Source organism: Bombus impatiens, unplaced genomic scaffold (assembly GCF_000188095.3).
Source record: "Bombus impatiens unplaced genomic scaffold, BIMP_2.2 scf_0159, whole genome shotgun sequence".
Taxonomy (NCBI): Eukaryota; Metazoa; Arthropoda; class Insecta; order Hymenoptera; family Apidae; genus Bombus; species Bombus impatiens.
Window position 1 is genome coordinate 49,217 of NT_176578.1, and position 12,802 is coordinate 62,018.

Below are 12,802 nucleotides of genomic sequence, written 5' to 3' on the forward strand. Positions count from 1 at the left end.
TGGGGGGGGGGGATGCGAAATTCGATTGGTGATTTTACGACGCTCGCCTCGTCGAAATTGCGACTTCGATGTCGACGATATCGATAAGTAGATTCGTACCTGCGGATCTTGCTGTCGCGCGAAAGAATTCGTTTTCCTTCTGTTTCTCTTCGGTTAATCAACGATAAGGAAATTCTAGGAAAATTGAACTTTTTCTGCTTGGCTTGTAGTTCTTTGAATTTTTCTTACCGATTCCATTTGGATAATATAATAATCTTTGGATAAGTATAATGGATTATTTATTAAAAAGTACTTTCACTGAGAGTTCAGTGAAAATTTCACGAAGATTGAGATCCTTTTTTGTCTTCTTCCTCCGTTCGGTTTATATTTCTTTGGAATTTTTCTACCGATTTTATTTCCATGTATAGTCTTGGATAAGTATAATGAATTATTTACTCAAAAGCAATTTTTGTCAAATAAGAATAGGTTCCATCGACAAGTATTCGTTTAACTCTTTCAATAGTGTCAGATATCATATTGAAAACTATTTCTAGGCATATCCTATATCCCAACACTCCTAAATTTCTCACAAATGTACAAGCATCTACATTTAGTTATAAGTAATCAGCCTGCAACAAACCTACATTACCAGACGTCTTATCAATTACCATTTTATCCTTTGCGAAGATTAACCGGACACTAACTCCGTTCGAATTAAAATTCCCATAGACAGACTTCTATTCTGCTCCAAAATACAGCTTTACCTACAAAGCTGCGCTATAAAACCTCCTAGAAAATAATTTCTATATCACGCGACTCCTCAAGCGTGCCACAGGGAGCTTTTCATTTGCGTCAAATAAAAATACCGATCTCCATGGACCATCCATAGTGTCCGTCGGATGGCACAGGTCATTAGTTCATTGCCTTGCAAATTGATTCGCTCTGTGGCGCGAGAGCCAGAATTCCATTTCTTTGTCATCGCTGAAGCTGTTTCGCAGCGTGAGCGAAGGGATAAGAGCTGGCGTGAGTCGCGGAAAAACGAAGGGTAGACGAACTTATTGTGCGAAATTATTGCAGTACCACCGGAGCAGCTTAGCATATTGGACGAGAGCGGAAGGTCTCATATTCCTTATTACGTGCTCGGCCCGTACAGCGAGGGTGCCTCCCTGAATATTACCTGCGTCGCTGCTGGTGGTAAGTACAGTGCACAGAGCTGAAAAGGTGATTAGCGAAAAGATGTAGCTGCAAGCGAAGTACCGCTCTTTATCGATCTTATTCGTATATGCGACACTTTCAAATATGAGTGCCTATCTTTACGATTGTGTTACCTCGCAAATCGACGAGAAATAATGAGAAATATTAGAAATAACCGATCAGCATTCCTTCGCCTGATCACTTTTTCAGCTCGCTATTATACTTGCGCTTCACTTTACCGTTTTTGTGCCTATGCTTCTCTCTTCATCGGTTGTCGTCATTTTACAAGATGATCCACGTAATTTTACATCATAATTTCCTTTATCTGTGTAGTTAAGCCTCCATTAGGCACATCCAGTGATTTAGGCGAGTGATTTAGTAACCTAGCGTGCGTGACAAAATCTAGTCGAGTAATTTAGTAAAACAATTTTGTTACGACCGTTCGCGGAGAGACGCGGTCGCGGGGAAAACGCGTCAGCGAGAGGCGTAAATTCTCGCTACGATTCGGTGAATCGACGCCGCGAAGTAGTCGTTCCTCTGTTTCGGTTAAGATAACAGAGGTGGTTGAATGAATACGACACAGTAGTAAGTTATATTTCACCGTTTATTCCACTAACTTATAACGTAGGTAGTTACGCTGGTGCGTATGTGCGAGATGAGTGAGTGACTGATCTGCGGGTGTGTATACCCGCTCGAAGGATGTTGACCGTTCGAAGGATGTGAAATCAGTACTGTTTTGGGAGACGATGATGTGTCGGAGGAAAGCTAAGGATGGGTGTGTCTAGCGCACGGGACCATCGGATTTGTTGGTGCCGATGTTAGTTAAGAGAGTGAGGGAATAGCCTTCGTTGTTAATTGGTTAAACGAAGGGTCTTAACCGCCCTCGAGAGAAAGTAGTTAGTGGGAGGAAAGTTGCAGCGTACGTGAGAAAAACTAACTTTCCCTTGTCACGCCGTGGTAGACAATAGTCCTTGGAAATTCTTCGGAAACAGACGTTTTTTTTGGTTTCAAGGACCTTTTCTAGGAAATCTATGACATTTATGGCAGGGACTTGAAACTATGGAGGATACGCTGCGAGTATCCGAAGACATCTGGTTGCCATATTGCCCGCGGTAAGGATGTAAAATCAGAACTGTCTTGGGAGACGATGATGTGTCGGAGGAAAGCTAAGGATGGGTGTGTCTAGCGCACGGGACCATCGGATTTGTTGGTGCCGATGTTAGTTAAGAGAGTGAGGGAATAGCCTTCGTTGTTAATTGGTTAAACGAAGGGTCTTAACCGCCCTCGAGAGAAAGTAGTTAGTGGGAGGAAAGTTGCAGCGTACGTGAGAAAAACTAATTTTCCCTTGTCACGCCGTGGTAGACAATGGTCTTTGGAAATACTTCGGAAACAGGCGTTTGTTCGGTTTGAAGGACCTTTTCTAGGAAATCGATGAGATTTATGGCAGGTACTTGAAACTATGGAGGATACGCTGCGAGTATCCGAAGACATCTGGTTGCCATATTGCCCGCGGTGTGTGGCCTGGGCTAGGTAGAGTGTTACGCGACGTAACAGCTAGATATATGCAACCTGGACTAATCCCTGACTAGCTAAGAATGAATAGTTAGCACGATTCGATTTTATAATAAGTACAGAAATAAGTTAGGAGTATATTTTTTCAGTTTTACATTTTTACGTCAGCACGTGATTAGCGAGACCAATTTTCGAAGGCCAATTTGCCGAACAGTACTTTTTCAATGCTAATCGAGCAGATTCATTTTAAGATGCGACAATAGGGATGTACAAGCGTCAAGATCTACGTTTCTCAGAATTGCGAGAAGAAATTTATCAGAAATTTATTTTATCGGCGTATTTGGCAATCCTGTCGTTAGAGATGAGGAAACGTCGACATGTTTCGGCAGATCCTTCGGATACCAATTTCTATTCGCATCAATATTTTTGATCACATTCCATTTTGCATTCGCACGCAATACGATCGACGCTTAATCTCAATGTAACACGACCGACACGCGATCCTCGCGCGTGAAACTTTCCATCAGCGAAACAGCCGGAAGTTGATCGCTTCGGGGAAGAGAAGCATGATTAAAATGAAAATTTAATAGTGCCGGATACCGGCGAAGGAGATGAAGCACACAGCTGTACATCGTGTTAGGTTCGTTACTTGTTACCCGAATATGTATATTCCTGCGTACATACTGGGTGATACATTTGACTTGTCTATTTGTACATTTTCAGTTATTTCTAAATTATTCGTTGATGCTATAAAGGTACAAATTTACGTAATTTTTAGAAGAATACACTGTAATTATTATTTTTCTGCGTTTTTATCGTTTATGTATTACATTAGTGCTGGAAATTCAATAGGACATTTTTTAATGGAACGTGAGGACATGAACGTTATATATATTGTATTAATGGAATTTTAAATAGATTCCACTGAGAAGATTATATACTATATTTAATTTATTAGATTTATGTTATATTTCTTATACTAACTTTGATAAAAAGATCGTATATTATATCTCATTCATTTACATTATTTATTTACACTGCATTTCTTAAAATGATGCAGTATTATTAATAGAAATTAATGGAATTTTATATATATTCTAATAAAAGTATTAGTAGTCATCGGTAAGCTTAAAGATAAAAGAAGTAAAAGGAGGTAGAGTAAAAGAAGTAAGCTACAGTCTGTCTGAAAGATATTTATCGAGATATTCATCATGAAAATCATATTATATTTTAGAAGTTTTACTTGTTAAATCATTTATCCGAAATGCACATTTCTTCAGTTTATTTTAATAAAGTAAGTTAATGAGGAAACGATACATAAAATCTATATTTATCTAGAAGATGTCTCTTAGTAAATATAGTAACCTGTTCAAGAAGCATTAATTGGAAGCATTAATTTTATTTATTCGAACTGTACTAATAATTCCTCCAAATTATAAATTTCATCACTTTCATGTTATCAGGATCACCCTGTATACGTGCGCACCAGCCTGCACGTTTATCTTGTCGCGTCTTTTCCATCTGCGCATCTAACTTCTCCAAGCATACATACCCTTGTAGCATAAAGATCTATAAACAGACGCGAAAGGGGAAGGAGAAAGCCGTGGTACGTTGAGAAAAGTAAAGGTTATAAGATAGTACTCTGGCGAACACAGAAGAAAACGTTTACACCAGAAACTGAGAAATGTAGTGAAAGAAAAAACATAGGCACTACAGATGAAACGATTTATTAACCCGTTGTATTACGAGGCTTTTTTAATGGTCGTGTTTGATGAAATGTGTTGTTCAACCGCGCATAAATAGTTTTCTTAAACGTATCAGATCATTTTAAAGTAATCGTTTAAAATTATTAGATAATCGTTCTGTGAGTGACACCAGAGATTTTTATGATGTTACGTTGAAACCATTTGAGAAATTTGGCAGTATGAATTCTAAGTGTGTATCCTTGGTTTAAAAATTTTAATTATCTTAATTTTCAAAAATTTAGTACCGAGAATGGTTGAATTAATTCTTGAATGTTTTAATTATTTTAATCGAGCAATGTTTGTGCTGAGAATAAATAACAAAATTAAAAGTTTTTCCATTTTATTAAATAGTTTAACTGTAATATATAATTTCGTTTGAAAAAGAAAAAACGTTTCTAAAATAGATTTGTATATTCGAGAAATCGAGTTATCCATTTTTATGCAATTATGTTAAAAATCTGAAATTTTAAGAACGGTTAGAATGTCGTAAGGATTGAAAATAAATTTTTAACTCTTTGTATGCAAGAAATGTATCGATTTTTGCTATATGTTAAATATCATCTGTATCAGCCTCTTGTTATATTCATGCACAATTTGCATTATACGAAGAAGTAGGGTAGGAAATAGCGAAACAGAGAGGAACTCAGTCTAACTATCTCTAACTACTTCAAGTTGTCTGACTATATATGCAGTGGTATTACTCAAAGGCATTCTACTTCGGTGGGAACATTAGGCTCTAAATATGGAAACTATTTCATTGGGCTTCTAACCACCTTTTGTGATGAAATTAATTTTTATTTCGTTTTTCCAAGTTCAGATTTTTTTTCTTTATCCTTGTATTTCAAAATCTAATTTCATATACTACTATAATATAAATTTATATTTCGATTCGTTATTTCGTCATTGTATTTCCTTCGAATGACTTTGTTTCATCAAATATTATATAATAGATTTATTCATAAGTAGGAAATTAGATATCTGCGTGGTGTAAGTAATATAGGACAACGTCGCGTATGTACTATAAGGTCGGCTTGATCAGTTTTGTTGCAATAACTAGATCACATTTCTATTAATCTCAAACGTAAACATTACGAAATTTCCTATTTTTCAATTCATTTTCGAGATGCCTAACGCAATTTAAAGTTCTTAATAAGAAAAACGTTATTTGGGTTATATCCTCGTTATTTTACCATCATTCAAACATCTTGGCTTTTGAAAAAATTTCAAACGTAAACATTACGAAATTTCCTATGATGATAACGATGTATCAAATTTATAAGCGATTTGAGGAGGATTTAGATATTTTCAATGACATTCAAGTCGCTTGAATTAGCTGATTATGAGAATACGCGATATTCCTCAATGAAAGGAACTCTAATGGATTTGGCTGTACGACATCCTTTACTATCAAATTAATTGTTATGTACACGAGAGTTTACATATTGAAACTATAACTGTGTAATCATGGCATCATGTGTAAAATAGTCTGTAAATGTATAAATAATCTAGGTATCCACATGCAACTTGTTATTTGTATAATAATATAGTTAAATATCAGAAATCAGTTGAAATATCAGAAAAGCAAAATTTTTATACGTAGTCATATTTCAATGACCACAGACGGTATAAAAGAAGAAATCATTTTTACCATTTTCCATATACGATTCTAGAAAACCATAAAGAGCTTTCTCGTGTTAACCCATTTGAGACCTGTGGACAATACCCTGAACCATGTAATATCTCTCCTCAATAAAGAATTCTCCAAAAATTTGGCGTCTGAGACATCTATACTTTACATTATCAGATAATTCTCGAATTGCTACCAAAAGAATCATTCTATTTAAAGTAATAAATTGTAAAATAACGTGCTAAACATAATAATAATGACAATGGTCCGGATTGCAAATTTATCAAGATATATGTAATACAATTTGCAACTGCAGTACCATTCGGCCACTGGAGACAATCTTGTCAATCTCGAATGTGTTAATAAACTCGGAAAACATTATTCAGTGGTTATTTATCAAGGTGTGAATTTATTACGTCGCCTTCGTAGACAAGAGAGCGCCATATCAGAATATCAATTACTTTCATCAATCACTCTAAAGAACCCCAATCGTTGTTTAACATCAAAACACACGTCATACCGGCAGTTTCCTTGAGATATGTCATCCCTGTGCGTCAAAAGACGTGCTTTACACTAGATCGTATACTTACCCGTAGGATATTCACGCTTTCACACGTCGGCGGCGTTTAAACGCGCCGCAAACTGCATCTCGTGGCTTGCCTCGCGTTTATTATTTGCGAGAGGGTATTTATTTATAGGAAATTGTAAACAGAGTGCTTGTCGGTACATAATCCAAAGTGTCTAATGCTGTTTCACCAACGTAACATTATTGCACGTCGCGTGCTGCAAAATATTTTGCCGACTTCCATTTTCCACCATAAAATTACCGTTCTGCTTCCGTAACTGTGCATTCTATCCAATCGTTTGTTTGTCGTTTCCGCGGAAAATGACTGTGAAAATTTCTCCACTACCACTTTTGTTCTAATTTTGTTCGCTATTATTACTCTATGAGGCTATTTTCCGCGGAAAATGACTGTGAAAATTTCTCCACTACCACTTTTGCTCTAATTTTGTTCGCTATTATTACTCTATGAGGCTATTATATAATAGTGTGCCTCGATTGGCGATGAATTTGGAAAAAAATTTTGAGGAGAAGGTGAAATAACATCGTACAGAAATGGAATTAGAAAATAATAATAATCGCAATAATAATAATCAATAATATCGTGAGAAATTATTTATTTCTCGAACAGATATATAAATATATGCGGATGTAGAAAATTATTTATTCACCTCATCAGTGCATCAACTACTTCGCTGCTTCACGTGTGCTTCTCTTGAAAGCAAATATGATTACTATATAATAACTCTTTCGCGACGCTGTATGTATACTGTGTTACAAAAAGATAATCGCTCGTACAGTATCAACTAATGATATTAATAAATTAACAAGTTACAGTTTATAGATTATAGATTTTTTTCTTATAATTTTACAATTTTACATTGAATGAGATAATAGAATAATTTGTTATATGAAAACTTCAATTGCGTGTATGTAAAATTTAATTAAATTTATTATACCAAATTTATATTACAATATCTATTAGTACTAATAAGTTCATTAACAATACTGTTCCAATTATGCAAGAGTGTTTGCATAACGAAATATTCTGTAGAATCAAAAATATTCAAACCCAGTAATGATATAGCCAAAATATTAAATTTCATTTACGAACATCCAAAAAAGACTCATCTAAAAACAAGTGAAACATTCAACGTCGATGATGAAAATACTAATTGTACAACGTGGAGCGCGCTCCCACGATGTATCGTAAAAAATGTTAGATACGATTTTGCAACCAATACCCACCGACCAATCGCACAAATTGCAAAGGATTAAATGTATTATGAGATGAAAATTGGACGGGATGTTTCATCGGGACGTTATTGAACCGTTCGCCGCTCATAGTTTGCGCAAACATGTTCGCTCTCTCGAAATACGTCGATACGCTGTTCGATATCATTTTTCGCGCGTCTTTTAATCATCTCTGTGGCCGTATCCACCTGCCTTTTCCAACTCTCCCTGTTCTATTATCTCTTGATTGAGCCAACATATATAAACAAACGGCAAGCAACAACAGCAAAAGATTAAAACGGAAGCAAAATACACAGAAGCATGGTGAGAGATCCGGTGCTGTGGTCTCGATACGGAAAAGTATCGGACGCAAATTTGAAATTCCTATTTCCAGCGGGGTCGTTGATATCTGCGTCAGTCTCCTTCTGTATCAACAGGGGAAAAAGAGAAGAGAGAAAGAGAGAGAAAAAGAGAGAGAAAGAGAGAGGGAGAGAGGGAAAACAGCGCAAATACGGGTAGCGCGTACGATATATTTTTTCTACCTGTTACGAGTAAAAACAGGAAATGAATCATTGATTTTTCAAAAGCTTGTTGCAGGGAGTGAAATGCATGCTTTGAATACTTGGTGACTAACTATGAAGAAATTTTAATCTGTTAACTGAATTGCCTCTCAATTGGAATTAAAAACTCATAAGTGTTAACTTTTAATAAAATTCTCTTTCTTTTACAAAAAAATTTTAATACGGACTGTAATGAATAGACTGTGGATCTTTATGCAAATTCACATTTTTGTGAATATAGTTAAAAAAGTAATATTGCTCGGTTATTTTATATATTTTTTCATATCATCGCATTTTCTGTAATTTTGCACTTTCAAATTTTCTATAAATGCATAAAAATTCTCAGTCTAATGATGACTTAGATTAACATAAATGTGAGTATAGACAGCCTGAGATAATTTAGCTCATGTCGGTAAATCTGTATTATACATGTCGAAAGTGATTTCCGAGTCTCTTTAATCTTTCGCATTCTTCTATGGTGTCCAGTAATTTGGTGGCCAGGATGTCAAGCTGATCCTTCTGCAGTTGTTGATGTAACCTGCAGTATCTGGCGGTTTTTTCTCTTACAGCAAGTACACCGGTTTCTTTATTTATTTATTTCTTCGGATTGTACCAATCTGCCTTCGGAATGGCTCTGGACTTTTTGTTGTGCCATCTTTCTATTGATTTTATATTGGAGTTCGATGCTGTGCTCCATAATTGGCAGGCGTACGTCCATATCAGTTTGAGAATATCAGTTTTATATATCAATAGCTTGTTGTAAATTGTTAGCTGTGATTTTTTTGCCAATCAGCTACCGAAGTTTTCTATGTCTTTCGCTTAATTGTCCCATTTTTTCTTTTCTTTTTTTTTGCGATGCATGTTCCATAAAAGTTTTTTGTCTAAGTGTATTCTGAGATATTCCTTATTTCCTGTTATAGTAGTAGGTCGTTATTTAATTTTAAAAAGATTTGAGAAAATTTATAACAGGAAACGTGACAGAATAAACATTTTCTTTCACCTGAACGTAACTACGATCAATCACCTTAACGCTATTGGTCGAGCAGGAAACAAAGAAAATATCTTTAAACATTCTTTACCGATTCTTCTTCCAAACGAAAAATTCCTGCAATATCTGAGAAATAACAACGCATTCCTAAAAATTCTTTGCCGAACTACGTTCCACGATCCACGAATTTCGCTTATCATTCTCTATATAACCTATATAACCATATATCTCTAAATAACTGTGGTCGCTGGAATATGCACGTATCAGCAAACTGATTCGATTAGAAGCATAGTTGCGAACGAAACGTAACAGAACGCCAGTTCCAAGATAAAAGGAAAAAGGGAACGAATACTAACAAAGAGAGGATGAAAGAAGGAGGTAAAAAATGGAGAATGTATGGAATTTTTATTGAATCCTTTTTTTACGCGTTCGATGAAAGATACGAGTAAAGCGAGGCACGAAGCGTGGCAAACGAAAGCACCGTTTTCGGACGTCGTTCATTCTGTTTCGTTCCGAACAGGTCGGCCACAACCACGTGTGACGTGGTGGCAAGAAAATGCTCTCCTCGACGACACTTACGAAACCGTCGGCACTAAGAGGGTACGGAACGTGCTGCGATTAGAAAAGCTGGGTCGCGAACACCTCGGCGCGATTTTGACCTGCCAGGCGTCCAACAACAACATGGTCACTCCTATTTCCAGCTCTGTCACGCTCAATATGAATCGTAAGTAATTTTGATACATCATTAAAAGTCATGATGCTGATTAGAGTATAGAATAGTAAAAGATAAAAAGATTTATCAGAAGCGTGCAAATATTCTTCATTCTGAAATACGAGGATTCTCCAAAAAGTATTACGCGTTTACGTATAGAAACCATATAGAACGATGGAGCGCACTTTAGAAGATCACCTAGCTTCATTCATGTATTAACATAAGTCATATTTAGTATGAAGTAGTTTTATTTGCGCAGCCCGTACCGAAGTAAGCCTGCACTTGGCAACTTCCTTGGGTTATCTTGTCAGCATTTGACCATAAAACACAACACTATCCCCACGAGTCCAACACCCGACAGCCGAGAGCGGGGGCCCCAAACCCCCGCGACTGATCTCGGCCCCCGTAATACCAATCTATATCATTAGCGGGACTGTCGTAACTAACACTACGGCCTTCTCACTATCACTTGAGGCCCGTGTAAGCTCCGTCACTGGTAATACTGGTAGGAACTCACGTAAGCGAAACTCGATAAAGGCCGAGACCTTGGTCCTGGGACGTTCCCCGACGGTCCCTCCGTTGTAGCTCGAGTCCATGGGTTCGCCGTACTCAAATGAGACACGTAAGCGGGATACAGCCGAGATACAGTATGTGGTCAGTATTCCGGCGGTCCTCTCTGCGAGAGCATAAGTCACACTAAATTTTGCGTTCAAATATTTAATATCGCACGTTTAAAATGGCAATGTGTCTAAGTGCGAGAATTCAATAGGGACAGAGAAACTGTACGTGATCGTAAGGATTCATGCTTTTATTACAGAAGAGCTCAAGAACGTCTGCGACTTCATTGCAAATGATACACTATTCGAACGAGTCAGATTACCATTTTTTTTGCAAAAATTAAAAATCTTTTGGCTCGATAACGCTTCACAAGAAACAATCATTTAAAGGACTGTGTAAGACGATAAGTGTTCAAATAGGGCTGTTGGTTGTACTGAAAAATAACATAGTATATATACTAAAGTTACAAATACAGAAAATTTCTTAAAATGCATTTGTATTATTGTTATTTCAAGACAGTGTTACTTTCTCGACGACCCTCGTATATGTAAAATATATAAAATACATGTTCATCATTAGAAATCTTAATACTGATTGAAGTACAGAATAAAAAATAAAAGGATATGCCAGTGCTATGATTCCTGATATAAAGTCAAAAATAATTCTAACATGTACCCATTAGGGTAGATTGAAAAAATCAAAATTATGTAACCATTTTCTAGTAGTGAAGAAAAACTTGACTCTACTCTTCTAGATTAAGTATGCAAAATTTGGTTTCTGTCAAATGAATTTTTTAGAAGGAACACTTGAAAATTTGTCGTATCTAGTTTCCTAATTACGTGACATTTCAATTCCACTTATTTCCCTGCCATTTCACTTCTAAAACTTGATACAACGATACAAAGAAACAAGATTGGACATGATACAACAAAATACAACAATCTACGCCAAGAGTAAATAATTCACCTCTTTGAATGTATACAATAACACGCGCCATTCATAGTACCAGAACAAATAAAAGCAGGAACCGTAAACCTGAAAACACACATTTCCATCCACCACCCACACAAAATCCAATCTCCTAAAAAGAAAGCAAAACACTGCAAAAAGAACATCCACTACACTTATTACTCCGCCACAGCAAACAGAATTTCGAGCGAAAGTCAATTTCGTCATCGAATCAACTTCTGGTAGGGGGAAAAAAAAGTAGAATAGTGTTTAAACTGCTCTTAATGAAACCGAGATTCAATCCTACTTCTCCATCAGAAGACAAATGTTAAACAAATAATTGAACAACGGAGGCTGCTAAAACCGTGTTCCATATTGGAAACTTTCGCAAAATAGTTTCCATTAACCATGGAACCATTCGAAATGATTACTCAAACACTCGACAGGTTCCATAAACGCGGCGGAATCTTGCCTGCAACTGATAGTTCTTTCGAGCAAAGAGGGCTAATGGATGGTACGCGTGTTTCAGTGAAACCATTGTGGGTCCGCATGCAAGGAGAGAATCGTCCATTTAGCGCAGGCACCACGTACGAGATCGGCTGTGAGATAGTTGGAGCGAGACCAAATCCGAAGATCACGTGGTCGAAAGGAAGTTTGATGCTGAGGAACGCCAGACAGACGGTAAAATTAACATTTTCAAGGTGTAATAAAATGTAGAAAATAATTATAGTGAGAAGGGAGAGGAAGAAAGAAAGATAAATAGAGAGAGAGCACGAGTATGTAAATATTAAATTCATTATTGTATCATCATCTAACGATACTAATCTCGTCAATGGCTACAAAACATCATAGTTGTACTTCAAAAATAATCAAACACTTGTAGGAAATTTTTATAAATACATTATGTATATTATACGAAATATTTTAAAAAATTACTATAATGGAACGCAATATCTACCAACATGTATCAACATATAACATGTATCATGATTATACTGGAAAAGTTTGAAATAAATCTGAAAATTTGCATAGAAGCTGCAACGTACTTAGTGCATGTATATATTTCACAGAACAGAGACGACGAAAGATTTGAAGCAATCAATTGTTCATTACATTAATAAACCTTAATATTCGTTGGAGTAATCTTTGACATTTATTATATGCTTAAGACGACTATCATGCCA

At 36.3% G+C, this 12,802-nt stretch overlaps 1 protein-coding gene across 4 annotated transcripts in view; it reads left to right on the plus strand.

The window, feature by feature from the left end:
* The window catches only part of LOC100744725 (hemicentin-2-like), a 137,495-nt gene that overhangs the window by 40,324 nt on the left and 84,369 nt on the right, over window positions 1-12,802 (plus strand). For all 4 annotated transcript variants that reach the window (XM_012382685.3, XM_012382686.3, XM_024365968.2 and 1 more), the window contains exons 3-5: window positions 1,057-1,173; window positions 9,921-10,124; window positions 12,148-12,299. In XM_012382685.3, coding sequence (XP_012238108.1) covers window positions 1,057-1,173; window positions 9,921-10,124; window positions 12,148-12,299 — 473 coding nt within the window. The remainder of the gene's footprint in view (window positions 1-1,056; window positions 1,174-9,920; window positions 10,125-12,147; window positions 12,300-12,802) is intronic.